Genomic DNA, 21,385 nt, shown 5'->3' with positions numbered 1-21,385 from the left:
ACAGTGCGCCATGTCACCAGGCCACAATTGTTCGCGATTGGTTTGAAGACCATTCTCAACAATTCGAGCGAATCAATTTGGCCACCCAGATAACCCGACATGAAACCTGTTGAACATTTATGGGACATAATCGAGAGGTCAGCTCGTACACAAAATCCTGCATCGGCAGACGTATGCAATTATGAGATAGCTATAAACGCAGCGTGGCACAGTATTTCTGCATGGGACTTCCCACAATTTGTTGAATCCATGCCACGACGAGTATCTGCATTACCCCAGGCAAGAGAAGTTCTAATACATTATTAGGTAGTGTCCTATGATTTTTGTCACCTCACTGTATGCACCCATACCGCAACGAAAGGCCCGTGGGTTACCAACCATGCATTTGGCTGAGGAGCACAGAATTTTTGCTCAATTGCCGAGAGCGTTCATTTTTTTTACTTGCATTTTTTTGTTCGAAATTATTAGGAATAGGAGGATTAATAAGGTAAGTAAGGCAATAAGAAATAGTAACAAGGTAATAAAACATTTTCTCACAGGACTTTGACTAATAAAGAATTAAAAATTAAATGCCTTTCGCTTTACAACGACTGTTTCACACACTCTCTTTGTTTCTTTTGAACACCAGCACGGGTAGCATTTGTCAGACCAACATTCGAAGCAAATATAATCGCGACAACAACAACATCTAATTAATGCAATCTTCGCGCTGTTAAACAGTTACTTTCGAAGAACGGCGGCAAACAGACTTGGTTTAGATTTTAAAATATCTGTTTCAGGGAATTAATTTTGATGCATACCACACATACGATAACATTGTCTGAAAAGTCGGTGCTGAAAGTTCATTATGAATTATGCTGTGAATCAGTATTGCATCCGTGCTGTTGTACGATTCCCGCTTGGTTTACAGAAGCAGATTACGAGTTTGAAGCTTCGAAATAATGTGTTTAATCTGGAGATGAAAGTAAAAACCACACGTGTGGCACACATGTGTGTAGTTTGGTGGTATTACTTCCCCCGTGCAAATCGGCTGACCCTCGCTATTTACAAAGATGCTGGCATACATGACAGTATTAGTTTGTTCACCTCAGGAATCCAATATTGTTATCAGCGACGTATGATTTTAAAATGTTCTCAAGGTATATTTTGTAAATTTATTTTGTCAATTTACCAGATCTGGAGAAAGTGACGCCAACATTTTTTAATGAGTCGGTTAAACGATTGATCTCTTATATACACAGAGAACCAAATTAACCATATGTGCATTACAAGCACAGGAGAACTTCAGGCAATAATTTTCTAGGCGCTGTGATGGAATACTGCGCTGAGTACGAAGCGTTGTTTTACATATACTACCGCCGGCCGAAGTGGCCGTGCGGTTAAAGGCGCTGCAGTCTGGAACCACTACGGTCGCAGGTTCGAATCCTGCCTCGGGCATGGATGTTTGTGATGTCCTTAGGTTAGTTAGGTTTAACTAGTTCTAAGTTCTAGGGGACTAATGACCTCTGCAGTTGAGTCCCATAGTGCTCAGAGCCATTTGAACCATTTTTACATATACTACCAAGTGCGATAAGGTTTGTTTTTCACCCTCATGCGATAAATTGTGTCGAATGCTCGTCTTCGAAGCACTCTTATTCGGAACCGTTTCATATAAATGACGTTTAAAATTTTAATTCTTTACTTATCAAATTGTTTGAGAAATTTATTTGACTATCTTATTATTTCCTAATGATTTAGTTACCTTATTAATCCTCCTATACCTACCAGTTTCTAAACGGAAAAAATAAAAAAAACTTGTGGAATGAAACTAGCAGGGAATACAGGTTTTCGGCTCCAATAGGCAGACGCCTTATTCGCTACGCCAGCGGAGCTTTCGTAAAATAGCTCTTAACTTTGGTTACATAAGTGGCAGTCAGAAACGTTTCTTTCCTCGATTGATAGGAAAAAATGAGTTTGCGGATCCCATATCTAATGATGGAAAGTGCTCAGTTCTGAATTATCCATCCACGTTGTCAATACTGATTAAACTGCGCGTCGCGAATTTTAGCGGTGATTTTCTCGAAAATGGGGGAGTGGGAGGGGGAAAAGCATGTTGAGCCAAAATACCTCAGTGTTTCATTTTAGGCTGTGCACAAACGACCTTAAAAATATAAGCCGAATCGGCTGGCCGTGTCTGAGGCCTTCCCCTTATTGGTCTGGTGACAGTTGCATAAAATAGCGTATATGCGCCCCAGAGTAGTTTGTATGTAATTGTACTGTCCTCAGGACATCAAGAAGTTCCTGGACGAGGCGGAAGACGGAGTGATCTACTTCAGCCTGGGCTCCAACGTGCGCAGCAACGCGATGCCAGACTGGAAGCGACAGGCGTTCATCGAAACATTCCGGGAGCTGCCCCAGAGGGTCCTCTGGAAGTGGGAGAACGACTCCCTGCCTGGCCAGCCAGACAACCTCATGGTCAGCAAGTGGCTGCCGCAGCAGGACATCCTAGGCACGTAGCTTTACTCGCTGATTCTACTTCTGTTACTGCACTACCCAGACTTTTTAACTTATATACACATCAAAAAAAGTTCTGCATCACCCTTTATTTCGAAGTTCATGGCACAGAAAATAAAAACTGGGTTGGAGGCATGCATATAAATTCATAGCAATGTTTCCAGATCACACACACACACACACACACACACACACACACACACACACACACACACTATCAGTATACAGGGTGTTACAAAAAGGTACGGCCAGACTTTCAGGAAACATTCCTCACACACAAATAAAGAAAATATGTTATGTGGACATGTGTCCGGAAACGCTTAATTTCCATGTTAGAGCTCATTTTAGTTTCGTCAGTATGTACTGTACTTCCTCGAATCACCGCCATGATTTCATACGGGATACTCTACCTGTGCTGCTAGAACATGTGCCTTTACAAGTACGACACAACATGTGGTTCACGCACGATGGAGCTCCTGCACATTTCAGTCGAAGTGTTCGTACGCTTCTCATCAACAGATTCGGTGACCGATGGATTGGTAGAGGCGGACCAATTCCATGGCCTCCACGCTCTCCTGACCTCAACCCTCTTGACTTTCATTTATGGGGGCGTTTGAAAGCTCTTGTCTACGCAACACCGGTACCAAATGTAGAGGCTCTACGTGCTCGTATTGTGGACGAGCTGTGATACAATACGCCATTCTCCAGGGCTGCATCAGCGCATCAGGGATTCCATGCGACGGAGGGTGGATGCATGTATCTTCGCTAACGGAGGACATTTCGAACATTTCCTGTAACAAAGTGTTTGAAGTCACGCTTGGACGTTCTGTTGCTGTGTGTTTCCATTCCATGATTAATGTGATTTGAAGAGAAGTGACAAAATGATGTCTAAAATGGAAAGTAAGCGTTTCCGGACACGTGTCCACATAACATATTTTCTTTATTTGTGTGTGAGGAATATTTCCTGAAAGTTTGGCCGTACCTTTTTGTAACACCCTGTATATAAAGGTAAGATCGAGGTGGTTTGTTTTATAGTTCCCCTTAAAACGTCAGTACGTGGTGGAACGTCCCCTTGGTCGTATGCAGGTTTGAATCCGTTTTGGTATACCATCCACGGGATCATCAAGCCAGCCGTGGTCCAAATTGGCTTTCTGTTTAATAGCGACTATGCGTTAAGTCGTGCACAGTACGTGGTCGTAGTGGACTTCCAAAACTAGTTCGTTTCAACCGATCCTACACATGTTCGATAGGGTCCCTGTCCGGGGAATAGGCAGGCCACTCCATCCTAAGGTCGCCATCCTAAGGAAGATCCCAGTGGAGGTGTTCTGCTATTCCCTTCTTCCAGCCCATTATTTAATGTCAAGTGTGTATCTGTGTGCGTGGGAGACTGAAGTGAGTGCTTTTACACTGTAAGTGTCGGGTTTGTACAGCTGTGGATGACGGCAAGGGAGAGGGTGAAAGGCGGTCCCAGAACGCAGGTCTACTCCTCCGAAACAGCACCTAGGGGGAAGCGGGGTTTGGCGCCCCCATCCGACGCAATGATCACCATCAGCAGTGTTACATGCCCTCATTTCATGAGACATCACAGAGAGACTTGGAATTCAATGCAGGACATTGTCCCAAAGACTAGTGATCAGAAGCTTTATGTCACCACATTTCCGACCCTTGCCAGCCAAATACAGACAGTGAAAGTTTTCTACCCCCGTCCTCAGATGATTTTAGAACAGTGTCTTCAAAGGTAGGGTCCATAACATCAACAGTAAACGAAGACCTGGCTATGGAATCCATAACGCGAAGTCCCATGTGCGGTCTGCTCTCACAGACTGTTAGCAGGGTAGAACCACAGTGCTTCGGAAAGAACAACCAGACAACACTGTAATCTTCTATCCCCTCTCTGGGCATTAGCAACATGGTTCAAATGGCTCTGAGCACCATGGGACTTAACATCTGTGGTCATCAGTCCCCTAGAACATAGACCTACTTAACCTAAGGACATCACACACATCCATGCCCGAGGAAGGATTCGAACCTGCGACCGTAGCGGTCGCGCGGTTCCAGACTGTAGCGCTTAGAAGCGCTCGGGCACCCCGTCCGGCGGGCATTTGCAACAAAGTAACAATGAACGTTAGGGGTCTGTGAGACTGCACTGGGACGTTAAGGGTTAAGTAGTCTTTTTTATTGATCTGAAGATGACTCGTCAATGAGTTGAAACTAGTAATCAATAAAGAAGTTGCGATCAGGTTTTCACTAAACATTTGTCACAACTTGTTTCATTAGCGTCTCCTTTCGTAAAATTTTGCATTTAGTCGGTTAGGTTAGTTCCGTTTCGTAAAAATGTCAATTTCTAACCGTAGCAGTAAGCAGCTATCGTTTCGCTTTTACCCGGTTTGAATACGGCTTCCTTTTGCTCCCTTTTCTGTATACTCTCTATTCTGAGACCACTTCGTCATTCCTCCTGCTCTTATAGTTGAGTTGTGACACTGAACTGAAGTGGCTGTGCAGTTTTGACAGTGTGCTGAAGATCAGGAAGGTGCGTTGTGGCAAAACAGCATCACTGTAGAAGAAACGTGGGTGTACTGTTGTAACCAAGAAATGAACAAAGTAACACTAAATGGGTCCACTATGAACAACCAGCCCAGAAAAAAGCACATTTACAGGAAGTCAGAGTGTGCATCCACTGCAGCATATACAGACAGGTCTTGAACCAACTGATAAAAGGATCAGATTCCAGAGAAGACGTAAGAACTTGTCGGGCGATGGAAGCTTCGTCGGGATAGTGCGAGGCCTCTCCTTGCCGAAACCAGGAAAAGGTAATTCCGTGATACCACATCCACCTTACAATACAGAACTGACACCGTGCGACATCCTTCCCTACGCCGCTACTAAAAGGGCCTTAACGGTCGTTATTTTGATTATGGAATCCTGGCAGTGAAAACTTTAGAGACACGTTCGAAGTGCATAACAAAAAACAGCCTGCACCAAGTCTTCCACGAGTCGCAATATAGGTGGGACACCTGCATCACATTCGGTGGGGAGTATACTAAGGATAAGAAAAGTTGTTGTTGTTGTGGTCTTCAGTCCTGAGACTGGTTTGATGTAGATCTCCATGCTATTCTATCCGGTGCTAGCTCCTTCATCTCCCAGTACCTACTGCAACCTACATCCTTCTGAATCTGCTTAGTGTATTCATCTCTTGGTCTCCCTCCACGATTTTTACCCTCCACATTGCCCTCCAATGCTAAATTTGTGATCCCTTGATGCCTCAGGACATGTCCTACCAACCGATCCCTTCTTCTAGTCAAGTTGTGCCATAAACTTCTCTTCTCCCCAGTCCTATTCAATACCTCCTCATTAGTTACGTGATCTACCCACCTAATCTTCAACGTTCTTCTGTAGCACCACATTTCAAAAGCTTCTATTCTCTTCTTGTCCAAACTATTTATTGTCCATGTTTCACCTCCATACATGGCTACACTCCATACAAATACTTTCAGAAACGACTTCCTGACACATCTATACTCGATGTTAACAAATTTCTCTTCTTCAGAAACGCTTTCCTTGCCATTGCCAGTCTACATTTTATATCCTCTCTTCTTCAACCATCATCAGTTATTTTGCTCCCCAAATAGCAAAACTCCTTTACTACTTTAAGTGTCTCATTTCCTAATCTAATTCCCTCAGCATCACCCGACTTGATTTGACTACATTCCATTATCCTCGTTTTGCTTTTGTTGATGTTCATCTTATATCCTCCTTTCAAGACACTGTCCATTCCGTTCAACTGCTCTTCCAAGTCCTTTGCTGTCTCTGACAGAATTACAATGTTATCGGCGAACCTCAAAGTTTTTATTTCTTGTCCCTGGATTTTAATACCTACTCCAAATTTTTCTTTTGTTTCCTTTACTGCTTGATATGAATTTAAAAACTTTTGAAACTTAGTTTCTAGGAAATGAGTGCCACTCATTATTGAACATCCCTCGTAGTATTTATGCACTGAGCGTACAAATTTCGCACCTATGTACCAAGCTATCTGTCGTTACCAGTGAGAGCAGTCTATACCATAGCCAAATTAACTTCCTGCCTAATGGTGACGACCGTTCTGCACCGTATTGTGCTGCGGAAAGGGAGGGACAGCTGTGCGGACAGTCAGAACAAATTAAAATTGCATAACTGTCAGAAACCTCAGTAATCGATACTGTTCTCAGTCTTGGCGAATGAATGAAAATGTGTAAGAAAATACGCCGAAGATACGTAGTTAAAAAAAAATGGCTCATTCTTTTTAGTGTTTCGTCTATTGCTGAATACTGGTGGCTGTTGACAAAATTGCACAAATAACGGCTGAAAAGTGAACAGACCGCAAGTGAGGTTGCAAACGAACAAGTAATTCGAGCATTCGGCGCGTCGCCTATTAAAGTGGCTACACATGTAACTGTACACTTGACAAGATCGCATGATCAAGTGTTGGTAACGCAGTATATATAAACTGGCTATCGAAATAAATACATTAATAGCGATCTTGGCTCCTTGAAACTTTTTCTGGGTTTATTAGAGTGGTTAATTATTGAAACTTCCTGGAAGGTTAAAACTGTGTGCCAGACCTAGACTCAAACTCGGGACATTCGCCTTTCGCAGGCAAGTGTTCTACCATCTCAGCTACCCAAGCACGATTCTCGACTCACCATCACAGCTTCAATTCCGCCAGTATCTCGTCTCCTACCTTTCAAACTTCACCGAAGCTCTCCTGCAACCTTGCAGAACTAGCACTCTCGGAAAAAAGGATATTGCGGTGACATGGGGCACAGTTTTAACCTGCGAGGAAGTTTCACATCAGTGCACACTCCACAGCAGAGTGAAAATTTCATTCTGGAAACATCCCCCAGGCTGTGGCTAAGCCATGTCTCCGCAATATCCTTTCTTCCAGGAGTGCTAGTTCTAAAAGTTGCAGGAGAGCTTCCGTGATGTTTGGAAAGTAGGAGACGAGGTACTGGTACAATTGAAGCTGTGAGGACGAGTCGTGAGCAATGCTTCGCTAGCTCAGATGGTAGAGCACTTGCCCGCGAAAGGCGACGGTCCCGAGTTTGAGTCTCGATCCGGCATACAGTTTTAATCTGCCAGGAAGTTTCATATCACCGCACACTCTGCTTCAGAGTGAAAATTTCATTCTGGTTAGTTATTATTAAATGAAGCATAGTTCTCACAAGCGTACGGTCAAGCACGATGGTTTACCATTGTGCGTAATGTTCGTCACATATTAAAAATATAAAGTGTATTCGATGTATATCTGAATTTGTTTTTCTCATATCTTGTAATTTTGCAATTACTGGTACTATAAAGTGTTCATTACTTAGACACATATGTTAAAATTCCACGAAGATACTGGAAAAGGTTAAAGGAATAAACAAAACAGAAAAAGGACCACGAAAAAGTAGCAACCCACCAATATAAAGTGCCTAAGAATCGTCTTTGGGTGCAGCGAAATTCAAATTTTTCTTCGTCTCCAGGAGTGTTAACATCAACATAAAATAACTGTATAATCCTGCTCCCGTTTTAAACGACCTATATATCGAATAGTAGGATGGTACATTCTTCAGTATTTGTCAACGAACTGACGGCTTTCGATATTATCAAATTAAGCAGTGGAATAATTTCGGGATATACTATGACACTGTTTGGACATTGTGATACAATCACCAGCAACACGAGAAAAACTAATCAAACAGTTAAAAATCAGCGCAGCTTACACCCGTTTCCAGGGGAACAATGCCAGAGTCTTCTGTGACCAAATACAAACGAGATGAATTTGAAGCAATATGTTTTGGTAACGTTTATGTTGTTTTGTTATTACAGCCCATCCAAACGTGCGGCTTTTCATCATGCAAGGCGGCCTGCAAAGTCTGAACGAAGCCACGTACCACGCCGTGCCGCTGCTCGTCATCCCGTTCTTCTCCGACCAGGCGCACAACGCTGCCAAGATACAGCAAGCGGGGATAGGCGTACGGCTGGAGTACAGTGACGTCACCAAGGACACCTTGCTGAGAGACATACGAACTGCCCTGCAAGATCCCAAGTAAGCCATAATTTACGTGATTTTGCTGCATTACCTTGACAACCGACAATCCGTCTTCAGGCCACAAGTGGCCCATCGGGACCATCCGACCGCCGTGTCTTCCTCATTAGGGATGCAGATAGGAGGGGCATGTGGTCCACACCGCTCTCCCGGTCGTTTTCTTTGACCGGAGCCGCTACTATTTGGTCGTGTAGCTCCTCAATTGACATTATGAGGCTGAGTGCATCCCGAAAAATGACAACAGCACATGGCGGCCTGGGTGGTCACCCATCCAAGTGCCGGCCACGCCCAAAGGCACTTAACTTCGGTGATCTCTCAGGGACCGGTGTATCCACTGCGGCAAGGCCGTTGCACCTTAACCAACCCTCTATAATTGAGCGTTTCAGCTACTAAGATACACACTGAGGTGACAAAAGACACGGGATATCACCTAACATTCTGCCGGACCTCCTTTACCCGGTGTAGTAACTCGACGTGGTATTGACTGAACAAGTTGTTGCGGGTACCGTGAACAAATACTGAGCCATACTTCCGCTGCAGCCATCTGTGATTGCGAAAGTGTTGCTGGTGCAGGATTTTGTGCACGAACTGACTATCGATAATGTCCCATAAATGTTCGACTGGTTTCATGTCGGGTGATCTGGGTGGCCAAATCATTTGCTTGAACTGACCACAATGGTCTTCAAATCAGTTACGAACGATTGTGGTCCGGTGACTGGCATACTGTCATTAAAAAATTAGATCGTGCTTTGGCCTCCAAGTAGCTGAACACAGCCATTTCCAGCCAATGATCGCTTCAGATGGACCAGAGGACCCAGCCCATTCCACGCAAACACAGCCTACACCATTTTGGAGCCACCACCAGCTTGCACATTGCCTTTTTGACAACTTGGGTCCGTGGTTTCGTGGGGTATGCGCCATACCCGAACCCTACCATCAGCTCTTACCAATTGAGATTGGGACCCGTCTGACCAGATCACGATTTTCCAGTCGTCTAGCACCCAATCATATCGTCACGAGCCCAGGAGAGGAGCTGCTGGCGATGTAGTGCTGTTAGCAAATGTGCTCGAGTCGGTCGTCTGCTGCCAAAAGCCATATTTCACCGCACTGACCTAAAGGATACACTACTCGTATGTCCCACATTGATTTCTGCGGTTATTTCACGAAGTGGTTATTGTCTGTTAGCCGCGACAACTCTACGCAAACGCCGCTGCGCTCGGTCGATACGTGAAGGTCGTCGGCCACTGCGTTGTCCTTGGTGAGAGGTAATGCATTAAATCTCATATTGTCGGCACACAATTGACACTATGGATCGCGGAATATTGAATTCCCTAACTCCCAAAACGTAATGTCCCACGCTTCCAGCTCCAACTATCGTTCCGCATACAACGTCTGTTAATTCCCGTCGTGTGCCATAACAACGTCAGAAACATTTTCACCAGAATCACCCGAGTACAAATGGCTGCTCTGTCAATATATTGTCCGTTTACAGCTTGTGTACGCTATACTAACGTCATCTGTATATGTGCACATAGCTATCCCATGACTTTTATCACTACTTGTCTGCCTACACAAAGTGAATGCTATTGCTGAAGCAGAATACTTGGTACTGTAATTGAAGGTGGAGGGTGGGGAAAGCAAACAAAAAGAAGGGAACTAATGATATCAACTGCATCGGAACATAATGCAACGATGAATGACAGACTGGGATTCGAACCCAGGTTCCCCAGCATACTAGGTAGTCGCATTAACAGCTGCACCACCTGGACACAGTGTTTAGCACAAATGTGCAGACTATTTCGGTACACTCCCTGACTGACCCACACTCCCATCCAGAGTCGCCTATCCGCAGTTCCCATCCGAGACCCCATGACTGTTAATTTCAGGTTCCACTGGCGGTTGAACACAAAAGTGCATCCTCTTGGAAGGTTGTGGATTAATTACCCACCGAGCAGAATCAGCTATATGAACGTGCTGTATCTATTCTTTTGAGAATTTAAAATTAGCGAGTATGGAGGACATGGACGAGGGGTGAGGATATGAGGATAGGTGGTGATAGTTGGGAGTGTGTGTCAACCGAGGAGAGTAGCGAGAAACGCAGCTACCTAATAAGCTGGCAATCCCAGGTTCGGGTTCCAGTCGGCACACAGTTTCACTCATCGTGCTGATTCTGCATGAAGTCCTGATGCAGCTGATGTCATTAGTTCCTTCTGTATCCTTTCCATCCTCCCCTTTCGCCTTCATTTACGTACACTACTGGCCATTAAAATTGCTACACCACGAAGATGACGTGCTACATACGCAAAATTTAACCAACAGGAAGAAGATGCTGTGAGACGCAAATGATTAGCTGGTGACGGAGGCGACACCTGCAACGTGCTGACATGAGGAAAGTTTCCAACCCATTTCTCATACACAAACAGCAGTTGACCGGCATTGCCTGGTGAAACGTTGTTCTGATGCCTAGTGTAAGGAGGAGAAATGCGTACCATCACGTTTCCGACTTTGATAAAGGTCGGATTGTAGCCTATCGCGATTGCGGTTTATCGTATCGCGACATTGCTGCTCGCGTCGGTCGAGATACAATGACTGTTGGCAGAATATGGAACCGGTGGGTTCAGGAGGGTAATACGAAACGCCGTGCTGCATCTCAACAGCTTCGTATCAGTAGCAGTCGAGATGACAGGCATCTTATCCGCATGGCTGTAACGGATCGTGCAGCCACGTCTCGATCCCTGAGTCAACAGATGGGGACGTTTGCAAGACAACAACCATCTGCACGAACAGTTCGACGACGTTTGCAGCAGCATGGACCATCAACTCGGAGACCATGGCTGCGGTTACCCTTGACGCTGCATCACAGACAGGAGCGCCTGCGATGGTGTACTCAACGACGAAGCTGGGTGCACGAATGGCAAAACGTCATTTTTTCGTATGAATCCAGGTTCTGTTTACAGCATCATGATGGTCGCCTCCGTGTTTGGCGACATCGCGGTGAACGCACATTGGAAGCGTGTATTCGTCATCGCAATACTGGCGTATCACCCGGCGTGATGGTATGGGGTGCCATTGGTTACACGTCTTTCACCTCTTGCTCGCAATGACGGCACTTTGAACAGTGGACGTTACATTTCAGATGTGTTACGACCCGTGGCTCTACCCTTCATTCGAACCCTGCGAAATCCTACATTTCAGCAGGATAATGCACGACCGCATGTTGCAGGACCTGTACGGGCCTTTCTGGATACAGAAAATGTTCGACTGCTGCCCTGGCCAGCACATTCTCCAGATCTCTCATCAATTGAAACCGTCTGGTCGATGGTGGCCGAGCAAGTGGCTCGTCACAATACGCCATTCACCACTCTTGATGGACTGTGGTATCGTGTTGAAGCTGCATGGGCAGTTGTACTTGTACACGCCATCCAAGCTCTGTTTGACTCAATGCCCAGGCGTATGAAGGCCGTTATTACGGCCAGAGGTGATTGTTCTGGGTACTGATTTCTCAGGATCTATGCACCCAAATTGCGTGAAAATGTAATCACATGTCAGTTGTAGTATAATATATTTGTCCAATGAATACCCGTTTATCATTTGCATTTCTTCTTGGTGTAGCAATTTTAATGGGCAGTAGTGTAATTTGTATCACACCTATAGATTTTGCATAAACTTAATGCAATATGATAGAATATTTGATATTTTGTGTGATTAGCTGGACTTTTGTCTTGCTCAGTCTCTACCTTTCCTCAAGTAACAGTACGCTAAAATGTATGACTTTGTGCTTTTGTTTCTATAGGTACAAGGACAACATGAGGACTTTGTCATCAATATTCCGCGAGCACAAGGCGGACTCTGTAGAGCGCGCGGTGTGGTGGCTGGAGTACGTGATACGTCACAAGGGGGCCCCGCACTTGCGCAGTGCCGCCCTCGATCTGCACTGGTGGCAGCGGCTACTGCTGGACGTCATCGCTTTCGTCCTTCTGGTGACCGCCATTGGAGCCTACCTGCTGTACCTGTCTACTCGGCGACTTGTTCAGTTCCTCTCCGATTTTAGAGTGAAATTCAAAACCGAGTAGATCTGCTGATGCACAGCTACTGAAAAGCGTATCTGTGATATACATCCAAGTTCGCTGAGACTTTTCTACACGTCAGACCTGCACGAGACATTTTCAGCAAAGAATAACGGGAAATTGTCGTCATCACAATTATGTTGACGCGTTGGGGCACCTGGTAGGCTTTATTTTAAAATTACACCTGTTTTTGGAACATCACACACTGCATATGTCTGTAGGAGTTTAGTGTACAGCTTATTTTGGTAAACATATTCTATTCCACTGTAGCGTCGAAGTTCATTCTGGAATTTTGGTACATATTCTTGATTGATTCTCATTGATCTCTAATGACCTCGATATCGACGAGACATTAAACCTTAACCTACCTTCCTTCCTTCGTTCCTTCCTCGTCACATGTTTGAACTATTTATTCTGATATTCATTACTAACCATGTGTTGCAGTGGTAAGACACTAGACTATATTTTGGAGGATGGTGGGTTTTAGTGATTTCCCTAAATCCTTTAAGGCAATAGTTCCCTGAAGAGGCATGGCCAGTTTCCTTTCCCAGTCTTCCCGTTTTTGAGCGTATACTCTGTCTCTAAAGGAGTCATCGTCAGTGGATATTATACCCTAACCTTACCGTAACATTACAGCATGAATCTCTGGTTCTTTTCCAAAAAAATTAGTTCTTGTGTCATCTCTCTCGAAGGAGCTCTTAACAGGATTTTATTTCTGCTTGTTCTGTAATTAAACTGTGCATTTTAGCCGCCTTGTCTCTCCCATGTGTGTCAGAGCTGGTATAGACATTGTTTTGTAGAATTTAATTTGTGTTTCTCCAACGCAGTACGTCAGCAGCATGCTACATACTAAATCAAAACGCGGTTCTCCTCAAATAAATTATTTCCTTCTACTTACAGTCTTCTGGAGAACGTTGCTGAATCTAAGTAGTTGCCTCCTTTTCATTCTCAGACCATTTTGTCAACGAATAAAGAGAATAATAATGGAGAGAGAGTGGAGTCTGATGTAGCGTGGTTGTTGATTTTTATGGTTTTGTTAACCTCAAAAGTATTATTGTCTACTGAAATGGGATCTAATTCTACATATGTTTTGTACCTTGTGTGATATAGCACGAAAAACTTTTGTCAGAAAGTATTTCACACTGTTTCTATTTTAAAACACTACTGATCGCTTTTGCGTAATCAAAAAAAGCAATGTGCATTTTGAAATCATAATGCCAGCACTTCTAGATTATATGTTGCTTACTAAATACATAATAAAATTATGAGCAACCTTTGTAGAATCCGTTTAAGCCTTCGTTCAAGGTGACATCTGCACTTTTTATGATTCCAGTATTTTTATACAACTCTTACAATCAATTTATTCCTCTTCTTAACAAATGGCACGAATTTGACTGAAATCAATTTTTTGAGGATTTTTTTGATTCCAGAACATTCAAAAGATGTAACAGCAATACACAATTTAGCATGTCGTCCGGTCAAAATTTTCAATTGTTTTGAGAGTGTCTCATACTTCCTCATATAAATCAACTGTGTCTTTCTCCTCTTTAATTCAGTGTTACAATCTGTCGTATGCGTATTCCTGTCTACCATGTAGACTATGTTATATGTTACTTATAAATGAACTAAGTTTTACCGATGAGTATGACGGAATACTTTTCGCCTCGTTTCTTTTCTGTTTGTAATTTATTTCATTTTAAAACGTTCTCTTGTAGAAGATTGTTGTAAACGTCTGTTTCCCTTCAGTGCCTTATTAATCTCTTGATTCCACCCTCCTGGTGCCCACTGTTTTTAGTCATTGGAAATTTGCCAGTGTTTCATATGTTAATGTGCAAATATTCTTCTTTAAGTTTGATAGAAGATACTCTTTATTACTGTAGACCATAAGTGCTGTATCAAAATCTGACTGATATCTCTTACAAACAGATTTTTATGTGATTTTTTTATAAAGTGGTATTTGGTGTGAAACAATTATGGCAGTGAATTAATGGCAAAAATAATTTACAGATGTAACATTAACAAATATTACATCAATATGACAGTTTTGTATATGACAGTGAGGATTAAATATATCTGTATTTATTATTTAGGCATAAATACAATATTTCTCACAAACTGTTGTTTTGTTCCTGTGTTCTGCATGATCATCTTGCTCATATAATTTTTTGCTAAGCATGAGTTTCGTTTGGGGTGATGTGTCTGAGGTCTAGTAGTCAGGGGAAGGCAGGATTTGGTTACAATTGTGGGCAGCGCCGCAGTCAGTTACTATTGGTTGCCCTTTATAGTTATACACATTTATTTTAAACCAGTAATTCCATACTCAACAATAAATAAAAAAACCACTCGTTATTAATGAAGGAATGAAGAACTGTGTAAAATAATAGTTGTTTTCAGTGCGTAACAATCACCATAAAATATAGATACAACAGATAATGTTTTAAAAACAAGCCACTGTTATCACGGCTGAAGGCCTTATACGCCAAGAATGCCAATAAATTAAGAATATTTAAGAGCTCGCTGCAATTTACAACTTACAAATATCAAAATATTACAGGTCGGTAGCCACAAACACAGCAGAAGGCATCAAACGCCAGACATGGCAGTAAATAAGATTTTAAGGCTTACTGCTAAAAATACCAATACCAAATTAGAATTTAAGGCAAGTAACCACAATTATGGCTGAAGGCCTTACACGACAGGAACGGCAATTACATTAAAAAATTTAGAAACCTGCCGTAAAACAGCAAACACAATAGCAAAGGTTAATTAAAAAAAAAAAACAAGCAACTGATCACCAAAAACAGGTGAAATAAAATGATGGTAAATCTTGTAAGACAACCCTTACATTGCTAGATTTATTTCAGAAGGCGACCAAGACTATTAACTAGGCATACATAACCTTTAATGTAGGCATTACAAGGTATTATAATAAATAATAGAATAATAAAACACAAGGACCAGTCACAGACGGTGATCCAGGAATCGACCTCTGAGAACAAACACTTTCGCAAGCGATGAGATAGGCAGCCAAGAGTTGTATTCACTTCACAAGATGTTAACTCAGACTAGTGTCAGTCCAACGAATGACTAATGATGACTTGCTGAAGCTGCCTGACGTCCGACAAACCAAATACAACGATGGAACAATACGCCAAAGCCGGAACCGGCGGTCTGCACTACGTCCCCCGAATACAGTGTTTAGAGCGCACAGAACGAGAAAGGAATCACTACCACCAGAGTCGAAAAATCACCAACCGGCCTACAATCAAGAAAGCTGTCAAAACTTACCGGACAGCATCGGCAAGGTGAGGAAACGTACACTGCCGTTACATACACCAACTCACGAGGCAGGTAACTGGGGTGTTAGAGGCTACCAGGCAGGAAAAATACCGCTGGTTGAACTTAACAAATTGTAACGAGCTGAACGCAGTGAACAGTAATAAGGAGTCAAGGAAAGCTAATCAGATCTGCCTTCCCCAGACAGTCCACTCTCTGCTCTTTGCCTCAGCTACACTACGAGCAACAACACAACCCAAGTCACTGGAAAATCGTGAGATATCACACTGGTGGAGGTTTCTCTACTTGAATTCAAGTACACTCATCTTAAAGCTTTCAGGATTCGGTTTACGACGAGGTCGTGCACCCTTATATCCACAGCCCTTCGATCCGGCAGTCTATGCGCACCATCAGCGGCCCCAGCATGTTCTCGCACTGGGTGGACCTGGTTCCTCCTCAGTCCCCAACCGACTCCACACTTACACGACCCATAAAAATAGCGACATCGCCCCAAAGCAGGGCAGCAGTTACTGCATATCGCTGCTGCCACTAGCAGACAGGCAACGCTTGCGAAATGGAGTGGCGCCAGTCAACACGAGAAGAAGAGAAACAACTGCAACCGTGCCAACTAAACGATACGGTCTGGGTTCCAACCGAGGGCGGAAACCTACACAGCACCAACGCGAGCTCCAGCATGGCTCAGTGTTTATTGCTCATTTCAGTAAATTTTGCTGGAAGATCTTTTGCTCTTACTGTATGAATTTTCGTGTGTCTTGTTCCTTTTTTTTATTTCTTCAGGGTGACTAGCTTAGGACACCTGTGTCCATTTTCAAACCATCTATATCATGAATGTGACAATACAGGCAATAGCCTATGTATAAAAGCAGCCCTTGCAGTGATGAGCAAAACGGCACTGCAGTTTCTGTACATATTCTATCGCCTGTATTGTCACACTCATGATACAGATGGTCTGAAACTGGACACAGGTGTCCACAACTAGTCTCATCAAGAAATAACGAAAGGTGCTTCTCAATACAAATTGTAATGGAGCTACAACCGTTTATTTCAATTATAAAACACGTTTCTGACCGATTTTTCGCCTGCATAATGCTGCAACGTCATATATAACTCATACTTTGTTTTGAGGCATAAAGTGACAGCCGTGCGGCTGGTACCCATTTTCACCTTCTGCCCAGAGATTTTATACCCCGCCACCGTTCGCCATTCACCGGCACCTGCGATGCGGGAGGAGCAGCAGTATCAGGGATCCCAGATGGCGATGTAAGCTGCAGAGGTGCCAAAGCATTCGTGTCAGGTCCACCAACATCACGGCAGCCCAGAGCGACAGCCTGGAGCCTGTCAGCCGTGGTCAACGCAGCTCAACCTGTTTACAGACAATGGCCAATTCCTCCCGCATCTGTATACAACACTTGCAGTACCTATCCATCTTTAATCAGTTTATAATTGTATCACAAATAAAGTAACACTAACCCAAGACATCGCTGGTTGCAATCTACGTTCTGCTGCCACACAATATCCAGCTTATATTCCATCAGAAAGTCGCCTCACACAAAGAATGCACTAAAATTTACGCAAAAAATTGAATTGAGTTCGAACTTTATGAGCTACCTAGAAGAGAACGGATTATTGACACATAGTCAACACGGATTTAGAAAACATCGTTCTTATGAAACAGAACTCTCTCTTTACTCACACGAAGTGTGGAGTGCTATCGACAAGGATTTCAAACCGATTCCGTATTATAGATTTCTATATTTTCAGAAGACTTTTGACACCGTACCACATGATCTGTTTCTAATCATATTGCGTACTTTCGGAAACTGGATTCGTGATTTCCTATCAGAGACGTCACAGTTCGCAGTATCTGACGGAAAGTCATCGAGTAAAACGGAAGAGATTCCTGGTGTTCCCAAAGATAGTGTTATAGACCCTATGCTGTTCCCTATCTATATAAACGATTTAGGAGACAATCTGAGCAGCTGTCAGGTCTTAGATTGTTGTTGTTCATTGTCTCGTAAAGTCTAGTAAGTAAACCAGTTGCAAAATTGTTATTTCGCTACCAGGTCTCAGGGCTGTGGGAGAGTGAAAGGACCAAGCTCGCAGAGGATCCCAACAACAAACTTTATTTACCAGCCATCGAAACAAGCAATAATGATAATAGCAGAAAACAGTCTTCATCTTGCGTTACGGCCTCTGTAGGACCACGGGTAGCCCCTTCGTGGATTGCATTTTCCTCTTCTTCTCCCAGAACCTCATCGTTCTTTCTCTTCTTCTCTACCGCTCTTCTTCCGAGATCTTCAGTGTCCTTTTCTCCTGTCGCTTCCACTGTTGACATTCTATTCTATTCCTGTATTCTTCTCTGTCGTTGATCTCCAGCATATTGGTCGGTGTATATTTGTTCCTCCAATTTTCCTTTCCTTCGACCTGGATCCCCAATTCCAACGATTCGTTACGAACTTCAACCACCCAGTTGGTTCCTGTCTTTCCCCTTGTCCTCCCTGTTGTTTCTCACACTCTGTTCGTCATTCTATCCATACTTATCCTAATTACATAGCCAGCAAAACCTGCCCTTTTGAGTTGATTTCCCCGGATATTGTTCTCATGTCCCGGTACAGTTCTTCCCTAGGTTTTCGCATCCATCTCTCTCCACCTCTTTTGGGACCTAGTACTTTTCTCAGTATTTTCCTCTCTTCTTTCTCTGCCCAGTTTTTTCCTAGTGTCATCGTCTCAGCAGTATATAATACTGCATTCCTCGATGTTGCATTGTAAATGGTTCAAATGGCTCTGAGCACTATGGGACTTAACAGCTGTGGTCATCAGTCCCCTAGAACTTAGAACTACTTAAACCTAACTAACCTAAGGACGTCACACACATCCATGCCCGAGGCAGGATTCGAACCTGCGACCGTAGCAGTCGCACGGCTCCGGACTGCGCGCCTAGAACCGCGAGACCACCGCGGCCGGCTGTTGCATTGTAGTGGCTTATCTTTGCCTCTGTGCATATATTCTTCTTATTGTATATCTCTCTCGTCATACCTCATCTTCTTTATCCTCTCTGTTATTCCCTCCGTGCTTCTGTTCCTTCCTGTTATAAATTCTCCCAGGTATTTAAATTTGTCCACCATTTGCACAGTGCTTTCTGGTGTTTCCCGGTCTGCAGTGGTATTGAATGTCTTTGTCTTGTTATAGGCGATCCTCAGCCCCCATCTTTCTCGCCACCTTACTTAAGGTGTCGAGTTGTGTCTTTGCGTCTTCTTCCGTCTCACTTGCTATTGCTATGTCGTCTACAAAGGGTAGGCAGTCCACTTCAGCCCTGTTGTCCGTCCGTCCTTCCTGCTTCAAAACTGAAGCTTGTTTTTGATGTTTTAAATTATTCAAAAGATTTCAAACCCTTCCGGAACCGCCAGGCTTGTTAGTCTTCTGTCAAATAGTTTTGTCTAAAGTGTTTGCTTTGAACAAGTAGAATATCTGTAAAGTCTTTCCTTAAACCTTCTTGTTTCTTAAAAGAAGAAGAAAGCTATATTTTACAACTAAGCTTTGTCACAAGTTCCACCTTTTAAAAATTCCTTCTTTTATTGAAGGAAGTCACTGTCAATACCTTATTGTTTTACATTATAGTTTGGTGTCGAAGTGCCTATTTTGGCGATGTTGATCATAGTTACTGTGATACCCAGTTCCGAAGTACTATTTAGCATAAATTTTGAAGGGTTTTCAGCGAAAAACGCTGTCGCTGACTACTTTCCGTTTCGTTCATTTTAGGTGATATGTTGCTGCGAACGAAATGTAGCTCATATATCGAAATTGTTTTTAAAGTTGGAACGAAAGCCATATTTCAATACAGTATTGAAAAGGTAGAAGTTTTACTTGTGCCGACTGGCGCCGTGCGTGCTACCCGAGCGCTCAACGGACAGGAACCGCAGCATTTCGTGGAAATACACGCACATTTTTCAAATTAGTGATCGCGAATTATTGTTGTACTTACTGTTGGAAGAAAATGAAGAAGGCATTTAACTCCAACAGTTGCATAATGGCCAAGTTTAAACATGTCCTACCTCTAAGACAAAGTTTCATAACAATATTTTTTACGACACTTGTCGATCCTCATTTATTAAACGAAGACAAAGTTACATGTTTTCTTCAGGTTAAATAATTCCCAGTTTAACTACAAACATTAAAAAAATCTGCCAGGAAGTTTCATATCAGCGCACACTCCGCTGCAGAGTGAAAATCTCATTCTGGAAACATCCCCCAGGCTGTGGCTAAGCCATGTCTCCGCAATATCCTTTCTTTCAGGAGTGCTAGTTCTGCAAGTTTCGCAGGAGAGCTTCTGTAAAGTTTGGAAGGTAGGAGACGAGGTACTGGCAGAAGTAAAGCTGTGAGTACCGGGCGTGAGTCGTGCTTCGGTAGCTCAGTTGGTAGAGCACTTGCTCGCGAAAGGCAAAGGTCCCGAGTTCGAGTCTCGGTCGGGCACACAGTTTTAATCTGCCAGGAAGTTTCATATCAGCGCACACTCCGCTGCAGAGTGAAAATCTCATTCTGGAAACATCCCCCAGGCTGTGGCTAAGCCATGTCTCCGCAATATCCTTTCTTTCAGGAGTGCTAGTTCTGCAAGTTTCGCAGGAGAGCTTCTGTAAAGTTTGGAAGGTAGGAGACGAGGTACTGGCAAAAGTAAAGCTGTGAGTACCGGGCGTGAGTCGTGCTTCGGTAGCTCAGTTGGTAGAGCACTTGCCCGCGAAAGGCAAAGGTCCCGAGTTCGAGTCTCGGTCGGGCACACAGTTTTAATCTCCCAGGAAGTTTCTTAAAAAAAGTTTTTTCTTCTCCCCGGTTCCCAGAACTCCTGAAAATAGATGTTGACTGGGGGTATTGTATTGTACCACAGAGACACTTTATTTGACTGTTCAGAGATGTCACCAAACCCGCCCAAAGATGTAAACAACCATGCGTGAGCAGCGCCTATTAGACGAAGGGAGTCTGACAGCCGATCAGTTCCAGTCATTCCACCTGGAAGGAGGTAGACGGCTCGTGTTGTCTGTAGTTCCACCATGCCTAGACGGTCAATATCGCGGTTCGATCGCGTCTGCATTATTACTTTGTGCCAGAAGGGCTCTCAACAAGGGAAGTGTCCAGGCGTCTCGGAGTGAACCAAAGCGATGTTCGGACAAGGAGGAGATCCAGAGAGAAAGGAACTGTCGATGGGATGCCTCGCTCAGGACGCCCAAGGGCTACTGCTGCAGTGGATGACCGCTACCTACGGAGGAACCCTGACTGCAACGCCATCATGTTGAGTAATGATTTTCGTGCAGCCACAGGACGTCGTATTACGACTCAACCTGTGTGCAATAGGCTGCATGAAGCGCAACGTCACTCCAGACGTCCATGGCGAGGTCCATCTATGCAACCACGACAATATGCAGCACGGTACAGATGGGTCCAACAACATGCCGAATTCAGCGCTCAGGAC

The 21,385-nt window shown here is 43.8% G+C and overlaps 1 protein-coding gene across 1 annotated transcript in view; it reads left to right on the top strand.

Moving 5' to 3' along the window:
• LOC124594978 (UDP-glucosyltransferase 2-like) overlaps positions 1-14,712 on the top strand; it is a 32,483-nt gene extending 17,771 nt beyond the window's left edge. The window contains exons 5-7 of the mRNA XM_047133505.1: positions 2,266-2,488; positions 8,341-8,560; positions 12,354-14,712. Of these exons, the coding sequence (XP_046989461.1) occupies positions 2,266-2,488; positions 8,341-8,560; positions 12,354-12,633 (723 nt within the window). The 3' untranslated portion in view covers positions 12,634-14,712. The remainder of the gene's footprint in view (positions 1-2,265; positions 2,489-8,340; positions 8,561-12,353) is intronic.
• Positions 14,713-21,385: the final 6,673 nt, after the last annotated feature.

The sequence above is a fragment of the Schistocerca americana genome, chromosome 2, assembly GCF_021461395.2.
Source record: "Schistocerca americana isolate TAMUIC-IGC-003095 chromosome 2, iqSchAmer2.1, whole genome shotgun sequence".
Taxonomy (NCBI): Eukaryota; Metazoa; Arthropoda; class Insecta; order Orthoptera; family Acrididae; genus Schistocerca; species Schistocerca americana.
This window is presented reverse-complemented; position numbering and strand designations above follow the sequence as displayed.